General features: G+C 36.7%; 1 protein-coding gene across 4 annotated transcripts in view; it reads left to right on the forward strand.

The window, feature by feature from the left end:
* The window catches only part of LOC102224255 (C-myc promoter-binding protein-like), a 71,575-nt gene that overhangs the window by 21,094 nt on the left and 31,275 nt on the right, over nucleotides 1-19,206 (forward strand). For 3 of the 4 annotated variants that reach the window (XM_023332505.1, XM_023332506.1, XM_023332507.1), the window contains exons 3-14: nucleotides 1,654-1,900; nucleotides 5,107-5,176; nucleotides 7,063-7,232; nucleotides 10,004-10,296; nucleotides 11,389-11,455; nucleotides 11,606-11,664; nucleotides 12,167-12,311; nucleotides 13,209-13,384; nucleotides 13,839-13,939; nucleotides 15,542-15,757; nucleotides 18,741-18,886; nucleotides 19,070-19,108. In XM_023332505.1, coding sequence (XP_023188273.1) covers nucleotides 1,654-1,900; nucleotides 5,107-5,176; nucleotides 7,063-7,232; nucleotides 10,004-10,296; nucleotides 11,389-11,455; nucleotides 11,606-11,664; nucleotides 12,167-12,311; nucleotides 13,209-13,384; nucleotides 13,839-13,939; nucleotides 15,542-15,757; nucleotides 18,741-18,886; nucleotides 19,070-19,108 — 1,729 coding nt within the window. The remainder of the gene's footprint in view (nucleotides 1-1,653; nucleotides 1,901-5,106; nucleotides 5,177-7,062; nucleotides 7,233-10,003; nucleotides 10,297-11,388; nucleotides 11,456-11,605; nucleotides 11,665-12,166; nucleotides 12,312-13,208; nucleotides 13,385-13,838; nucleotides 13,940-15,541; nucleotides 15,758-18,740; nucleotides 18,887-19,069; nucleotides 19,109-19,206) is intronic. The other variant, XM_023332508.1, reaches the window with a different exon arrangement.

Raw genomic sequence — 19,206 nt, forward strand, 5'->3', positions numbered from 1 at the left:
AGACATCTTAGTGCCACAAAGGTACAAAAATGATCTTTTTATACATTAAAACCCTCCTGTGAGCTCCTTGTGTAGTTTTTGAACAGTTTTACTTGGTGTGCTTGAGTTGTGATTTGATGACCAATCAGAAGAGTCAGTGAGGAGTAAGAGAGTTTATAAGAAAAAACAAAAATGTATTGTCTTTCAGGACACTTTTGTACTATATGCACATGTTCAAATCAATGCCAGTCTGTATTCCAGTGTCAAAACCGCAAACAAAAGAAGAATGAAAATTTTTCTTTTCTCAATAATTCTTTGCCGCAACCAGAACGTGCTGTTGGTTTGGGTTTGAACGCAGATCAAACTGCGATCCCTGTGATGTTTGAAATATGCATGCACCAGTGCAGCAGAGCTGTCCATTTCTCTGCATAAATTGCTGCTAATAAACTGAATGTTTTCCATATGGATGAGCTGCTATGAGTAAGAGAAGAAAAGTTTTTGTTTTTATCTATTATGCATTCACTGAGGCTTTGTTCTCTTGTGAAGTGGTCCTGATTGACCAGGCTTCAGGCTTTCAAACTATTTCTAAGCTTTTATTCTAACATTTATTGCTCTAACATTAAGTCTTTTCTTTATTCTTGACTGTGATGGCATGTGTACGTTTTCTAGATTTGTAGAAAAAGTGACAAAAACTGTAGTAGACCTGTAAAAAATACAGCTGAAATAAAATCCTGTCATGTTTTTTACAGAAAACTTTTAAAATAACATTTAATTATAGGTAAATTTTCTGTTATGTGTAGAGACAACAGTGTTTCACAGCTTGAATTTAAGTATTTTTGTTTGTCTAGTTAATTTTAGAATGAAAAACTTTCAGAAAGACTTGGCAACTTTTCCTTTAGATCGTTTGAAAAGTGTTGCTCATGTGAATCCAGAACGTTTTCACAGAGCTTCACTGTTTGTTATGTGGCAGCTTTACTCCAATGTATTAAAATCTCTTTCCTCAAATTTTACACACAAAAGCTGGACTGGGTGACATGACTTAAAAAAAAATCTGATTTCTGATTCTAATTACTAATGAGAGGAAATATTTTTAAAAAGTTTTTTTTTCAATCCTCCATTCAGTGAGTTATGTAATGGAGTATTGAGATCAAGTTACAAAATGTTTTAATTACGAGAATATAGTCATAATATTAGCAGAATAAAGACTCAATTTTACCAGAAAGTCTTAAAATTATAAGAAAAAAATAATTTTAATGAAGAAAAAAGCTTAGATAATTAATTTTGTGTTGGAATTCTCATACAAATACAACTACATTCTCCTCATGTCATGGCTTTATGATCATAATATTAAGATTTTATTATATTACTACGCCTGTGCTCTTGTAACATTAACTTTATTTTCATAAATAGAAAATTTTACCCTGACCCTTACAATCTGTCGTAGATATAGAAGCTGTAAAACAAGATGGCCGCCACTCTGAACTATGGAAACCAAAGGAGACAATTGGAGAAAAAAATCCAGATCTTTCACTAATTAAATCTTCAAAAATCAAATATTGAATTAATAAATTAAATAAATGAATCTCCCAGCCCTTCCTCCATCCCTTAACCAGTAAAATATTGTGTTTTTTGTGGTATCTGCACCTGCATGTGATGTTATTTCCCTCCCTGCAGAGTCCTGTATGAGTGGAAGGAGAGGTTGAAGCAGGGCTGCCACCTCATCCAGACCACGCCCGCTGGTCGTCCCGCCAACATCAGCGGCAACTCCTCCCAGCGAATCTACGTCACGTACCGGCGAGCGCCGGACAGCCAGCCGCACGCCTCCCTGGCCGTCACCGACATCTGCATCATCATCCCGAGCAAAGGCGAGACGCCGCCGCACACCTTCTGCAAGGTGGAGAAGAACCTCAACAGCAGCATGGTGAGGACGCCGCACACTTAACACTACTGAAACGATTAATCTGATTAATCTGATTAAAGGATTATTGAAATGATTGTCAACTAATTTAATAATAAATCATTAACTGGAGTATACAGACTCAACAAAAGGCCATTTGCTGAAAACTCAGAGCAGTTCTTAAGTCAAATCTGTGCATAAAATGTGAATAAAATGTATGCGTTTTGTATGTATGACAGTGGTGGCCAGATGTTTTGCCTCTGAGGCCAAAACTGTAAAACTTAAACCACAAAATTAATTTTTAAAAATGCAAAAATGATTTTATTGTTTTCCCTGTTTGGTTTTTATGAAATCTATCAATATTTAAAGATTCAAAACATAAAAATGGCTTTGGGACTGTTACATCATTAAAAGAAAACAAAAATGACAATTTCCAAATTTTTGGTGTCAACCTTTGTTTTCTATTTTGTTGGCCAAATTTTCACCACTTGTGGCCAGGGGCCCACAAATGGCCCTCGGGCCTCCAGTTTTAAGATAAAAACTGTAAATATGTTTCAACCAAAACCAAACTGAAGCTTTGGTGGTTCAGATTTACTGAAGGGATTCTATGTTGTTGCATTGTAGGTAATAAAATGTTTATTCTCTTATTGAAAACCTGAATTGAATTATTTATTTGCATCTTTTTATGTATTTCTAACATTGTATAAAAAGGCTTAAGCGGTTTAATGAAAAATCAATAGAATATGCCATTTTTTATTTGATTACCAGTTAGAATGTTTTATTAATCACCAGAATTACCAGTTAATCGTCAGAATAATCGATTACCAAAAATAATTGTTACTTTACAGTTTGTTCAGCAAGTATTTCCTAATAGAGATTAAACCTATCAAAGTTTAGCAGTAAATTCTCTGTGTTTATGGCACTGGGCAGAAAAATGCATCTTATTGTTTGTGGATGAAAGGCATCCCATGTATTCCAGACTTTCTTCTCTGATGCAGCTTTTATAGAAAAACCTTGAAACTGGAGGAAAGTAAAGCAGCAGTAGCTTCATGAAATGCCTGAATTCATTGCTGCTATCGCCAGTAGTGGTGGGATTTTTTCATTCACTGTCATGCTTTTCCTCTCTTAAATCTATCATATTAGTCATCAACTAATTTAACAATTGATTAATTAACTGAATTATACAGATTCTAAAAGATATAAGAGCTTGTTTTAAGTCAGTAATATTGATGAAAAACTATTGGCTCCACTGGCAGATTATTTCACTTATAACAAAATATTTTTCCAATCTTATGTGTGAAATAATCTCCCAGTGAAATTAGTACTTTTTTCATCAATATTAAAAACAAGCTTTTATATTTTGCAGAAAAGTAACTTGTAAGTTTGTCTTATTTCAAGTATACTAAGATATTTGCACTAAAATGCACTAAAAGTACTTAAGATTTTGTGTTTTTGCAGTGAATGTGTCCGTTTTTGTCCAGATTTCTTCACAAATAGACACTTCCAGTAGAAAACATCAGACTGATGAAGGACACTCACTCTGCTGCACCATCACAGATAGTTTGTGCTGATCAAAAGCGTGGAAAGCTTTCTTCATTGTTATACAAAGCTGAAACATGGATTCATCTTTTTTTGTTTTTCTGTCCAGCAGAAATCATGCAGGGCTTTTTTCTTTCACACTCCAGTTTCCAGTTACGTTTCTGAGTGCAGGAAATGCAGGAGGAACATGTGGTCGTATCGATCTGGGTGGCAACATTCCTTGTGTTGTGTTGCTGCAGAGGTCACATGCATGTCTCAGCAGCCAAACATTTTCCCTTTTATCCCACATTTTCAGACACTCCTGGTTTTCATTCTTTAAGGGATTTCATGGTTCAGACTTTAGTCATTTATATGCAAAGTCATTTGTTCAAACAGAACACTGAATTATTTTATATTTTTAGAACAGTTTCAGCTCCGATTGGGTGAAAGCATCGTCTTTCCACAGGTTCATGATTTCATTTTGGTCTAGACTTTGACTGGACCAATCTAACACCTGAAGATTCTTTGATGTACAACATTTCATTGACTGAGCAATTTGACATTTCGGAGAAATTTGCTTAATGGAAACATATCAATTAAGAAAAACCCTCGTTTTTTTTCGACGGGCAGTGAAGTTTGTTTCAGGTCCCTCTTGAAAATGAGATCTAGATCTCAACGGGGTTTACCTGATTAAATAAAGGAATATTATTATTTTGGTGTTAGCATCAGATTTTTTCTTTTTCTTTTTTTTGGCCGTGTTGAAATTGATTTATTTAGCAAAACTGCAATGGAAACACTTCTGTTGTATCACATGAGTCACATGACTAACATCCTAATGTTACTACTGACAGAAACCACAAAGAAGAAGACGACAGAAAGTAGTTGGAGGATGATGGCGTATTTTTTAATGACTTATTGCGTGAACAGACTTATTCATATGTGATTTTAATTGTGCCTCCCATTTAATGGAAACACAACAATTGCAAAATTGCGGTCTCCAAAAAATTGGATATTTTATTTTCGACATTAGCAGAATATCAACAGTTTTTAGCACATTTGTAATGGAAGAGTAGCAATTGACCATATAATTGCGCTAAGTGGAGGCGGTTTTTCAGCCATATTGAAATTTGTTTATTTTGCAAAACTGTAATGGAATTTTTTTTCTGCATTATACGAGTCTCATGAACAACAATTGGATGTTACTACTGGCACAAACCACAAAGATGACGACAACAGGAAGTAGATGGCTGCATGTTTTCAATGACTTATCGCGTGAACAAACAAATTCACGTGTGATTTTAATTGTGTTTCTTTAATGGAAACAACGCAATCACAAAGTTGTTGGGGTTTTTTACATAATTTTTAGACACTTTTCTTGTAAAGTTGTGTCTTTATTCTGCTAATATTTTAACTTTGTTCTCAAAATTAGTCTCAGAAAGGGATGGTTGAAATAAAAGCAGTTTTTTAAATATATATTTTCTGTCACTTTTGATCTCTTTTTTTGAAAATAAAAGATTTAGAACCAGAAATTGGAACTGATATAAAAAAAAATTATAGATTTTATTTTCAAGCCATATTGCCGAGCCCAGCTTTCATAACTTTGTTTTTTTTATGAATAGATTACTGCTGACGTTATTTCACCTTGTCCTGCTTCCCTTTTTGTGATCTTGTCTCTGATTGTGCTGAATCTCCTGCTCTGTTCCTGTCTGCAGTGGGGCTCCTCCGTTTACCTGTGCTACAAGAAATCTGTGGCCAAAACCAACGTGATCGCCTACAAAGCAGGTGAGCTTTCCTGATCCAGATGTGTCTCTTAGTTCTCGCCATTGGCAGGTAAACCTTCATAACGTGTGACATCAGAGACAAGAGAAACCAGTTCTGAGTGGTATTTTAAAGGGCTGGTATTATTTAAAATGGACTTTTTTGAGCTTTACATCATGTTTTTCCCTCATTAAAACATACCTGGAGTTTGACCTTGGTTCTTTCATGCATGTTGGAGAAATCCTTTAATCTGGTTAAACGGCTGGTGGGAACTAACTCCGCCTTTAAGGAGCTGTTTCACAAAGCAGCAGCCACTCAGCTCCTTCAGACTAGCCAGCAGCAATTAGCAAATACCTGGTGGAACTGCTGAGCTACTTATAGGAGCTACTTCTCAGTGCAACGCTGGTAAAAACATTAAAGGGTTAATAGAGGATCTGTGTTGGGATGACTTCCTGAAGGTGGAGATTCTTAAAGAGACAGAGGCCCAATTTCAACGTGTTGTTATATAAAATAAATTTTTTTTAAAGTCATATTTGATGTATGTGGCATTTTTATAACAATTGTAATATGTTACCTTACAGTTGAATGTAACATATTTACTTGATTGTGCTATAAAATGGCACTGTGTGTCTGGAAAACACTGTCCCTTTAAAGCGCTCCGATGGTTTGCCTCGACATTTATTGAAGGTTCTTCATGGTTTATTTTGATATTTTATTCGATGTAATTCAGTTGTTTTTGTTTTTCCTGCATGCTTGTGTCTTCAGGGATGCAGATTGCTCTGCCTGCATTTCTCTGCATCCTTTTTTTTTTTCCATCTTTTTCTCCGAAGAGTTTTTGCAGCAGTAGCTCGTATTTTTTCGACGGTAGGAGAGAGGGGGAAGACATGCGGTAAAGGTCGTCGGGACCGGGAGTCGAACTCGCGACGTCTGCGTCGAGGACTAAGGCCTCCAAACGTGGGGCGTGCTAACCCCCTGCGCCACCACAGCACGCCCCTTTCTCTGCATCCTTACTAACAGGTTGAGACTCGCTGAAGCGCGTTGGGTTGAAACCTGAGTGATGAGATAAACTCCTGTTCTGTCAGTATTTATGTTTGCTTTAAATCAAAACTGTGTTTTTTATGGTGACATTATTATTATTATTATTTCACATGAAACATCTGTGTGATTTGGACGCTAAGAAGACAAATTGATTATTTTTCTGGCAGATTGAGTTTTTATTACCTTCAGTGGGCGACATGTTGGTGAATCTGCAGGAAACTGATTCTATCTCAGACGATTTGAGTGAGTCAGAGCAAAAAAAACGCTGCAGATTTCTGCAGTTTGTTTCCACATGAAGCTGCAGTAACCACAGCAACTGTAGCAACCAGACTGTTTGTCCGTCCGTCCGTCCATCCATTCATGTTTTCATAAAGAATTTAAGGGAAACATTTATTTATTTTCCAGTAGAGAAAATAAATAAAAAACATCTAAAAATCAGCTTTCTCCCTTTTTTCTGTGTAAAATAAATCCCAGCTAAATGCTCAAACCATCAGAGTGATGTGCCTGATGTCTTGCTCAGAAAGTAAAACCTGTTTAAGACCCATGGAAGTTGGATTGTTCAGAACAAGTACATTATCCAAAGTTTGCGGCAGCTCGGTGTTTAAACAGCTCATTAAATGAAGTCAGGGTTTCATTATTTCTGTCCTGCTGACAGAGACTAATTACTCTACAGCCTTGTTACAAAGCACTGATTGATTATTACAGAGCCCAGGGTTTCTGCACTGACTCAATGAGGTGCGTTATAACGACGGTTTTAGCACTATTGGAGAAGTAATTTCACCTCCACAAGAAGTTTTGATTTGCTGCTTCAGAGAGGAGTTTACCTCACTATCCCTTAAAGCTTGTTTTCTTGTTTTTCTTTGTCCTTTAAGGTTTATTCAGCAGATATCCGGAGGAGGACTACGAGTCTTTCCCTCTGCCGGAGTCGGTCCCTCTCTTCTGCCTTCCCATGGGGGCAACAATCGAGAGCTGGCCAGCAAACACCAAGTACTCCCTGCCTGTTTTCTCCACCTTCGTCCTCACCGGCGCATCTGGAGAGAAGGTAAGCTGGTTAAACGTGATTCAACGCTCATTTTTATTCACAAACACCTACACTGCTGCATCAGATAAAAAAACACTGGTGACAGGAAGTCTGTAACTGTCACATATGCAGCTGTTGGATCTACAGACTAAACACACCTAAAAAAAACACAAATGTATTGCATCCCTAAAGGAAAACTGGGTCATGCATGTTGCAGTCGGTACAATTCTGCAAATACATGTCAAATTCAAAGAGAACACAAACATCTCGCTTGCAACACATTAAATATCTCATGTGTTTATATTTCCCACACTACTTTTTGACGTTGACATTATTTAATTCTAATTTATGCAAAAGAATCTCATTGTAAATCTATAAAACATCAAAACTGTGAGCCGGTTCCATTTAATTTTGTCCTTTTCTGGAGATTTAATATTTGACATTTAGTTATTTTTCTCTAAAAATGCAAGAGAGATTATTAAAAAGATGTTTCAGTTATTAGTCCAACATTTCTGTTGTGTGCTCAGTAATTAATTTTTTTAGATGTCAGAAATGATGCATAATCCTAATAATTTATGAGTAATTTTTCACACTTTTGTACAATATTTTATTTATTTTTTAAATTAAATACATTTTATTGACTTTTATTAAAATCTTCCATCTATTGTTTTATTTTTTGTTGCTGTGCATCATTTTAGTGCAACTCATTTGCCAGAACGTTCTCTATGAATAAAGTTGAAAATAGAATAAAGATCCTACTGAATAAAATCTTTTTAGTACAGTATGTTGTCTAATATTTTTAATTAATTAGAATTTATTTTTGGTGTATATTTTACTTTTCATTTTTAGCTTCTATCTATTGTTGTTTTGCAGCATTTTAGTGCAACTCATTATCTAAAGTTCTATATAAATAAGGTTGAAAATAAAATAAGGATGCCTCTGAATAAAATCTGTATTTAATATAGAAAAATTCCTCTTAAATTTTACATCTGAGTTTGCAGATTTTTCAACAAACTGAGATCATTTTTTCCCAGATACTCTAAAAACAGTGAATTATGGTTAATTTTGGATAATAAAACAAAATTTATGAAATATTTGCTACTCAAATCTGAACATTTGGAAATATTTGGAATTTTGATTTGTAAAGTTGAAGAAAAAGCAACAAATTTTTTAATTTAATAAAAATGTTATCAGGAAAATTACAGATAGATTTGCATTTATTTGTAGCACAAACATCTTTCCAGTTTTATCAGCAGGAATATTTTTTTTACGTTTTGACTGCGAGCCCTTCACAGTTCGGTTGATCATCTTAGCTTTCAGATCTCTCTCTGATGATTCGCTGAGACTCTCATTCTTGACTCTGTAAACATCAACGCGACCTCACCGCTCTGGTTCTCGGTTTGTGAAGAGTTCCTGCTGCGACGAGGCCGGAGCCGACCCGTATCGCTGAACCGTGAGGTGAAACACAATCGGGATAAAAACAAACAACCTCCACAGTGCAGCGATGGTTTAGCAGCGTCGGAGTTCAAATAGTGTCGAAACCTGCTGCCGAGTCGAGGCTCTGTGTGTACGTGTGTGTGTTTATGTTGGGAGAAAGGCTGGAGGTGTGTGTGACTCGACTTTTAACTCGGCTCAGCAGGACGGAAAGACTCGGTTTACCTGAAGAGAATCACCTGACAAACAGCGTAGATATGAAACTGAATCAACAAAAGTTACAAAAATAAATTATTAGGAAGAAGACACATTTTTTGTGGAGTTGGACAAACGTTACTACAAAGTTGGGTAGCAACTAGATACATTAACCCAATTAAATTTTCTTCAGTAACTTTTTTTTTTTGAAAAGTTTACTTTTAAGAGTAATGCGAGTATTTCCCAAAGGGAAGTACAGCCCTGCACCATATTGATGTTCACATGTTGATGTCAGGATATGTGAAGGAATGCCATTGTGTTGCCACAAGGTTAATTTCGCTGATTTTACTCGCGTGTTTGAAGAGGAAAATAAAAACTTCCACAGTGCTCGGATGTAAAGATGCAAAGCAAAAATTTATTCCACAGTTTTTTTGCGTTATCCTTTACAAGAGCAATTGAATCCTAGATAAACACAAAACAAACTACGGTTGAAAAACCGTGTAGCTCTGTCCATCTTACTTGCAGCGCCTTCCCTTCGCTCTGCTATCTATCCTTCGTTGACGCTCCAGCGCAGCACACCTCATTTGCATAAATTGCAAAGTGGCCAATTAAGCTATAAACATACAAACTTAAAATAAAACACTTATTCACAATAAAACATTATGAAATTAGCTACATGCAATATAATAATGCTACCTAAACCTCAACAAATGCACTTATTAAATTACTAATTAAACAAATATGTTTTAATAGTATATTTTATATATTAACTTGTCCTCCACAGCCACGTTATTTCATTTGAGGCAATAACATGTTTATTTTATTATTTAAAAAGGAATTGTGTTGTTTATTTGCATCTTTTAATATATTTCTAATAATGCAAATGAAAAATCTGCAGAATGTGCCATTTTTAAAACCTGATTAATTGATTAATTTTCTGATTAATTGATTAATTTTCTGATTAATTGATTAATTGTCATCATAACTGATTAATCGTTACTAAAATAACTGTTGGTTGCAGCTCTGGTGGACCTTCAACGTATATGCAGTGGATTCACTCGGATAATTACCGAGTTGTGCAGTGAGGAGGTCCTGATGGAGGTCGTCTCAGTGAGCAGCAGCGTGAAAAGATGGATGTGATTTATCACCTTCTCCTGTTTCAGGTTTACGGTGCTGCCATCCAGTTTTATGAGCCCTACCCACAGGAGTGCCTGACTGATACGCAGCTCTCCCAGTTGGGCCTGTTGAGCCCAGAACAATGCAACGCCTCTCCATCCAGCTCTGCAGCGGACGCCGCCATCAATCCTGGAAACGGCGCCGCCAACACCAGCTCAGTCTACACCAACAAGTGCATCTGCCTGCTGTCCCACTGGCCCTTCTTCGACGCTTTCCGCAAGTTCCTCACATTCCTCTATCGATACTCCATCTCCGGCCCGCACGCGCTGCCCATTGAGAAGTAAGCTCTGTCGCTTTAAAGGGGGCCCATCATGGAAAAATTAACATTTTGTACATTTTTGTGCTTCCATTTTGGTCTCAACTGCTTCTAAAAACAACTCAGCCGCTTTAAAAATAAGAATTAATAAGTTAATGTTTTTTGATTTCTGGAAAATGAGCCGTTTCAAAAACCTCCTGTTTATTGAGTCACACTGCGGTGTTACCTAGCAACCCCAGCCAAGCTGGTTACCTAGCAACCCAGCTTCAGCAGGTTTGGCTTGGAAAAGAGAAGGGCTTTTGACTCTCAACTGTTTCTGAAAACAGGTCAAACACTTAAAAAAACAGCCATTTCCTGGCAATAAGTTAACAATTTTGGTGTCTGGAAAATGAGCCGTTTCAAAAACCTCTTGAATGTTAAGTCAAATTTGACTGTCACTGTGCCGTTACCTAGCAACCCAAGCAAAGTTCAAACATGTTTGGTCAGCTGGTTTTACTGCTGTATGCGCTGTACAATGGCTTTGTAACATAAACTGGCTGACAAAATTCTTTTTATTTGTCGTTTCTGATGTTTTACTTTTTTATTTTGGATAAATAAATAAAACAGTGCCAGTGTTAAATGTTCATTAGAATTTAATGTTTGAGAATGTGTTCTTGCCTTATTACCATTATATTAGTTGAAAATGGACTCAAAGCAACAATATTATCGTTTATGGGACAATTTGTCGTCCAGGTAAATTGATCATGACTGGCCTACTTGAGATATATATATATATATATATCAGATATTGTCTATATTTTACCCAGCAGCCCGACTTTTCCATGATTTTCTTGTAGTTTTCTGCTGGCTTAATCAGAGACTCGGATGGCGCTGCCTTCGTTCTTTCACTTTAATAAGTCTATTTTCTCCCCACACAACAAAAAAGTGCAATTTTTATGTTTTTTGCTGAAAGAAAGGATCTTTTTTTCCTGAAGTTCTGCTGCTGTGGTAATGTGAAACAGACTTTTTATGTCCCCCTCTGCTGCACATAAAAGACACTATTCTGCCACCCACTGCTGTTATTTCTGGCCTCACGTCCCCCGTTTTTCTTCTTCTTCTTCTTCTTTTTTTTCCCAGACATATCTCTCACTTCATGCACAAAGTTCCCTTCCCTTCCTCCCAAAGGCCTCGCATCCTGGTGCAGGTAAGCTCTTTAGTTGCAGCAGTGAAATTGGTGAGATTTCTCTGGTTGCCTGCTGGGTTGTGTTCGGCTCCTTCATTATGAATGAACGTTTCAGTGATTTATTGCAGGTGTTTTGTGTTTTTGGTTGGTTGACTCTCCAGTTTTTTGCAGCTTTCTCCTCATGACAGCCTGATGTTGAGCCAGCCAGTGAGTTCTCCCTTACCGCTCAGGTGAGAGCAGCTGCTCTTAAATGTTTATTCACCAATCTAAATCTTTTCCCTCTGACATAAACTTCAACTTATTGACCTTACACCTGTTTAATGGCCATTTAGGCAAAAGTGCTCTATTGATTTTACTCATTTTATTTCTGATTTAAGGTCTGTGTTGTAGATCGTTGCAGTTTCTGAAATAATTCAGAGCTGCACTGCAAAAACATAAAACATCACCAAGTATTTTTGGTCTGCTTTTCATTTTAAATATCTTAGTTCATTTAAAATAACTTAAAAGTCACTTTTCAGCAAGATTAATCAGCTTTTTAAATCGATAATCCTTTAATATAGAGAACAAATTACAGATTATTTCACTTAAAACAGGAAAAACAGGTGGAGAAAAATCTGCCAGTGGAACCAGTGGTTGTTTTTTATTTAAATTTTTTTTATTATCAATGTTATTGACTTAATTTTCCTGTTGGAACCAGAAATAAAATAAGATTTTTACGTTTGTCTTCCGCAGCGGAGGAAGGTTTTCCACTCTGCTCCATAACCTCGGTCCGGAGAACGCCGTCACCCTGCTGGTGTTCGCCGTCACCGAGCATAAAATCCTGGTCCATTCTTTACGGCCGGCGGTGCTGACCAGCGTCACAGAGGCGCTGGTGTCAGTAAGTTGACACCAGAAACCTGGACAATGATGCAAGCTTATTAAACTCTTTCTCTGTCTTTATGTAAGAATGATGTTGTGCAAAAATGAAACAAACATGTTTTGTATAAATCACAGTCCAGTGGTGCCCAAACTTTTGGCATAGGGCAAAAAGTTTTTTATAGCAAAACTACTTATTTTTTTAATATTATTTTTACTTTCTAGATAAAAAAAAATACAAATAGACATTAAATACTTTAATGAAAGGAGCAAAGTAATCAGATTTCTGCAGACGACAGATGTGCCAGAAGTAGATTTAAAATAAAGACTTAAAAAAAAAAAAGGCAAACCATACACAAAATTTTTCATCCTTTTCTGGACTTTTTTGTGTATTTTTAGAGACAAGAATATGGCCCGGTCCGGCTTTATTTTGACAAACTTATTAACAACACAGGTCCGCCTTTAGTTAAAGCCACTGTATGTTTTTTTCTTGTTTCCTTTTACTGTTAAAATAAATAAAATCTAAAGTAAAAACCTGGATGAAAACTTTGTGTTGTACTTTATGTTACCAACAGTGAAAGCTTTAAATCTGCATCAACAGGCTGACCTGGGATTGAGGGCCGCAAACGGCCCCCGGGCCACGCTTTGGGCATCCCTGCACTAGACTTATCCAGCCTGTTCAAGGAAGTCATAGGTCACCTTTAGGGAGTTGGTTTTTGTTTTTCACAGATTTGTTTGCATTTGTAGAATTATAAAACATCATAAAAAAGTTGCTTTAAAATGTGAGTTTTTACATGTTTTAGTGTAAAACTAAAACATGTAAAAACATGTTTTTGTGTCTCAAAGGGTCTGAATACTTTCTGTGTGTTGAATCGTCAAGCACCAGCGTGACGTTTGTTTTGGTTCTCCTCCACCTCAGATGATCTTCCCCTTCCACTGGCCGTGTCCCTACATCCCGCTCTGCCCCCTGGCGTTGGCCGACGTGTTGAGCGCCCCCTGTCCGTTCATCGTTGGCGTCGACTCCCGGTACTTTGACCTCTACGACCCTCCGCCTGACGTGAACTGTGTGGACCTGGACACAAACACCATCTTCCAGTAAGCAGAGAGAGATATTTTAAAACAAACTTTTGCTATATTTTAGGGTTTTTTTGTCCGTGCTGTAAAATGTAAAATACTATCACAAGATATTAGTAATAACTAATGGATAATACCATATATTAGTGAGTAGAAACTTTTTTTAAGTTAATTTGTATTGTTTTTGTCTCTAAAGTGTAGAAGTGGTTTGAAAATTTACCTTGAAAGTGTTTGGAAAGTGTTTGAATTTTACTTTGAGAAAATGTGAATTTTTTTTGCAGTTTTTTCTTCTTTTTATGAGTTTTTAAATTTAGAGACTTCTTGTAAAATCACCAGAATGAACTTTTCTTAAAACGTTTCCTCAACATTTCGTCAGCAGTTATTCTTGTAACATGTGGACCTTCTTGTCTACCAGAAAGCTTGGCAGGTGGTCTGAACTTTGGCCAAGCTTTTCATTGCTTCTCTGCTTTTGCAGCAACGACGATAAACGCGCTCTGACATGGAAGATCCTGCCAAAGAAAGCGTGTAAAAACCTGATGAATCTGCTGAGTAATCTCCACCAGCAGCTGGTTGACGGTGAGTACTCTCTGCGTTTTCCTTTACATGTTTTTAAAGTTTCATGAATAGAAAGTGTCAAGGCGCTTTAATCTCACATTACGCCTGTAGCTGCAATTTTAAAGCTTTCTAGGTAATTATGGGTAATAAAAAACTGATGTGCTTCTTTAATCATCCCCAGTTGTTTTATTATTCTAATATTTTTGCAGCTTTTATTCTTCACTCATTCCTTGTCCTCTTCATTCAACAAGCTGAAAGTGAGAAATAATCCTTCCTGGGATAATATCCTAATCAGCGTCTCGTTCTGTTCTTGTCGACTTTCTGAGCGGCTCAGCCGCAGAAACAGCTGCTTATTCAGCTGCAGTAATTGAATAAATGAATTTTCTGATTCAGTGAAGTTGAAAATCTCCTCTGCCGCTGCCAGACGTCTGGAAATTGATATGCATTTTGAAGTTTTCCGGAGAGTTTAATGTCCTTTTGGGGGAAGCAGGTATAAACTTCAGCTTCATTGTTTTAAAAATGTATTGCTAATCCAGTTTGATGTAGTAATACTTTAATTTCTCTCTGGGTATTAAATCTATTAATAAAGTTGCCATCTGAACAACTAAACCGCTTTTTATAAAGAAGAACTCATTGGCTTCGCAACAGGAAAAATCAATGTTGGAAAAACTGATTTTAAACTGCTGAGGAGTCAAAGATGATCACTTTAAAACCTGCAGGAGGGAACTTTTATTTTTTATTATATTTTTTACATATTTGTTACAACTGTCACCATGTTGTGACACTTTGAAATGAGAAATACGTGAAATAATCAAGCTCCTCTGCCCTCCCAATGCTAAATAAAAACAACCAATCAGAGCCAGGAGGCGGGTCTTAGTGTTGTCCATCACCCTCCGTGTGTGATCTGCTACGCAGCAGTTAGCATACCTTGTTGATGATGACAGACAAATGGGTTTTCTCTAAGAGTAAGTTGTTTCTCTGCCCTTAACACATTTAGTAGCGAGTACATTAAGTGATTGACAGTGATAAGACCCGCCTCCTGGATCTGATTGGTTGTAGCTCGGGTGGTTTGGTCTCAACCAGCCGTTTTTATGGATAATTCTGTTTACAGAGACTTCATAATTAATTTTATTTGTTGTTCTTGTGTTATTTATTTTGGATATTTAAAATGTCTTCCAGTATTCAATGTTCATTACAATTTAAAGTTTATTGATCTTTGAAAATGTGTTCTTGCATTATTATGCCATTACCACTATATTGCTTGAAAATTGTCTCAAAACAACAATATTACCATTTATTTCAATAATTTCTGGGTCAGAAAAATTTATCATCAGTCTAATTGGAAAGCTGTTTGACATGCTCATGTTTCTGATTGGCTAACAGTCAAATAGCTGCTTTGCTCCTTAAGTTAGCATAGCATGGACAGCTAAAATCAGAAGCTACAACACAATATTTATGCTAAATGAATTAAATCATTATTGAAAGTAGAGGTGGAGTTAGTTTCTTTATATATTTTGTAGCATTGTTTGCTGGTTTTCAAACAGAGTCCAGCTAATGCTGTTTGGGCGCCATGGCGTGGAAACGTTTGGGAAGCCCTGTGCTAACATACGGCTCTGTCACCAGGTCAGTACCGCTCCGACGGGCTGCTGGAGCTCAGCATGAGCGACTCACAAGAGTTGAGCTGTGGGAAGAGCCTCCATACGCTGGAGCTGGAGATCCAGGAAGCCTTCCTGCGCTTCATGGCGGCCATTTTAAAGGGGTACCGCTCCTTCCTGCGGCCCATCACACAGGCGCCGTCGGAGAAGGCCACTGACGCCAGCTCGCTCTTCGACTTACAAGGTAACACGCCGAAATCGTCTGATCAAAACGACTTCAAAACCAGTGCTGCATGTGAAGCCGGACATCGCATTCCCAGAGGAAGCGGGCTGAATGCATTAACCCGGCTCCACTGTTTCCATGCAGCTGCTTCAAAGTCTTCACACAGAAACCCTAACAAGTCCAACACAGAGTAATGAGGCACGTTTCCTCTGATGGCGCTCCAAAACCTGAGGAAAAAATACAAAACAGCATGCTGAAACACAGTTATTTATTCTCTTCCTAAACCTTTAGACTTTAAACAGTCGACCACTTTAGATGAAACTGCTTTCATCTTTTATTGGGAGGTGAGGAGTAAAGCTGAATGATGGCCAGAGCTGAGTAATACCAAGTTACATTTACAAAATTACATTTACTTTAGTAACTTTAAAAAAAGTTTACTTCACTGGACTTTTTACTTGAGTAATTTTATTATGAAGTATTTCTGCTCTTACTTGAGTAAAATTTCTGGATTTTCTACCCACTGAATGAATGACAAACATGTTTTAGCCAAAAATCCACCAGACACAGACACACACACAGCTGCAGTTTCTGTTAAAGTTTCATAAAATTTTAATCAGACGAAACTGATTTGGAACAATTTTCTTTTGCCTGATTTTGTTATCTTTGTTACTTGAATGAATTATTGTTTTAAAATACTAAGTTTTAAAATACTAAACTTTCCACTTGACTTTATATTTTGATGCATTTGATGTAATGTAATGTTTAAATATTAAATGATAGATAATTTGATCAGTTACTCAGTACTTGATTAGACTTTTTACCAAATACTTTTACTCTTGAGTAATTTCTTGGACGGCTGCTTTTTATTTACACTTGAGTAAAAATATGTTGAAGAAGTGCAGCTCTTACTTCAATACAATTTTTGCCCAACTCTGATAATTGCATGCACAGTGTTGCATAATATACAAATAACATTTTGAAATGTAAAAAAAAGTAGAAACTAGACAAACTAAATAAAAATATAGGTTAAATACAAGATAAACTATGAATAAAATAGGAGACAAATATATTTTGGAGAGATTAAATCCAATCAGAGCTAATTTTAGTCATGTGGAAATGCTGAATGAGTTGGAGAAATAACCAATAAGTCAGAATATTCTTGAATGGGAGGAAGTTGGATTGATTTGTTAAATTGGGAAGAAAGAAGTTTGATGACATGTGAGACATGAATACAGTCTGACTTGGGTGAATCACTTTTTGTTCTACTATAAAAAACAAAAACATAAAAACAATGATGCCTGTAATGACATTATTTTGAGTTTCTCTCTCTGAGGCTGAAAATGTCAGTTCTGATTATTCTGCAGCTGCAGCGTTTCCACTCCAGTATCTCTGAAGGTGACATTTTGGTTGCTTCTGAACTTCTCATTTCTCACATGATCAAACTCATGGGTTTTTTTTCTGGGGATTTGATCAGTTAGACGTGACATTCAAGTCTGGTGCCCAAAACATGGAGACATACAAGGACCAGAAGTGTACAGAATAAATGTAAAAGGTCATCTTCACAGAGTTACAACAATAAGTATGAGATTAAATCCAAAATAGGAAACATATACATAATATAAGTACAATGTGACATTTTGTAGAATGTCACAATAATAATAGAAACACCCTGTAAGGTTTTTATTACTTTTATTTATGTTAAAAATAAAATATGTTCCTTGCAAAATTGTCAATATGCGCTCTAAATTAAGCCAAATGTCTGAGTATTTGTAAGATGGTATAACTTTGATATGGTCATTATCTGGTGCAGAATAATGTCTGAGATTTGTAAGTGATTTCTGAAAAACTGAAATTTGACTGGCAGCTTACAGCTGCTGAAAGAGAGTTTGATACTTTGAGGAACACCAGGATTTTAGGACTTTATTACTGACAAACTCTTACTAATAATTCAAAACAAGGCCTGCATCTGAGCCCTGGGGAACTCCTTTTAAAATAAAGTATGGTGTCATCTGCATAAAGACGAACTTTAACAGTAGACATACTAATAATTCAAAACGGGGCCTAAATCTGGGATTCTCCTTTTTAAAACCTTCAAATTAATGGAGTGACATTCTGCTGTAAAAAATTATCTTTAAGCTCTCTAAAAGGCAACTTAATCACGCAGTTTAATACTTTAGTAATTAATAAAAAAACTGTTTTTTTTAGGCAAAAACAACATAAGCAGTTTTGTTTTTCCCACAATTTTCTGTAAATATTTTTTCTCTTTGCATCAGCAAAAATATTTGAAAACCTATCATGTTTGTATGAACACGATGATGAGCTGACTTTATAGATGAAAACGTATTCTAAAATATTCATTTTACCTCCAACCAATTAATTTAAAATAATTTCATATAAATTTACAGACTTCTCACTAATTTATTTTTCCACATTAAGGATTGGCTAGTTTGCCATTTTTGTTTTGCTATGGAATAGTTTTGTTAAGCTGTTAGTAGATTCTTGTATTTCAGATGGTAAAGAGACTGAAATAACAGAGAAAATGCGTTTTTATATTAGAAAAATTAAACTGCACAGCGTATAACCTGAGAAAGTAATTGCTGGTACTGCTTACATGTGGCCTCTGTCACAAATAAAATATTAATCATCTGCAGGAAACACTCTGCGTTCACCTCTGCGTTGTGCCAGCGGCCGCTCTTCCTGCTCTCCGTCTCGTAACAGACGAGGCTTATTACCCAGTTAAGCTGCTTTCAGCATCTATTATGGAGCCGTTTCACGACGTTCGCGTACATCCCAAATTGGCCATTACAGTAATAACACCATGCATTATCCAAACCAACACAAATGGAGGTTGTAGAATATTTTTACAGCCTTTTACAGAATAATGGAGTCTTTAGCCACAAAGTCGCACACCTTTGAAGGAAGTCGGTTAATTGCTGCTGTCGCAGCCGGTCATCTCTCGGTGAAATTAGCTCAGTTTTTAAAGTTGGATGTTTTAAATCTGCAGGATTCTTGAAGAGCCGCGACCGCTCTCACCAGAAGTTTTACTCGCTCATGACCAAGACCCAGATGTTCATCCGCTTCATCGAGGAATGCTCGTTCGTCAGCGACAAAGACACCAGCCTGGCGTTCTTTGACGACTGTGTTGACAAAGTGAGTTCCCACGTTTTCATACATTTTAATTTGGTTTCCTAAAAATAAACAAAACAATCTTTTCTCGTCCTTCTCTTTCTGGTTCTGCTTTGGGTTGGAGTGTTTCAGTGATCCTCCTGTAACTTTCTCTGCTTTCAAGTTAAGTTTTCTCCTCTGTCTCCTCTTGCTTCCTCTTGCGAGCAGCTTTACAACTCGGAGCGGAGCGCAGAGAAAGGAGGGAAGGTAAGGAAGCTGCCGTTTCACCTGTTCTGCTTGCTTCCTGGTGTGCATTACCTGCGAAAATAACCAAATAATTTTGAGTGAAAATGCATTGCATGGCT

Source organism: Xiphophorus maculatus, chromosome 4 (assembly GCF_002775205.1).
Source record: "Xiphophorus maculatus strain JP 163 A chromosome 4, X_maculatus-5.0-male, whole genome shotgun sequence".
In the NCBI taxonomy this organism is placed as follows: Eukaryota; Metazoa; Chordata; class Actinopteri; order Cyprinodontiformes; family Poeciliidae; genus Xiphophorus; species Xiphophorus maculatus.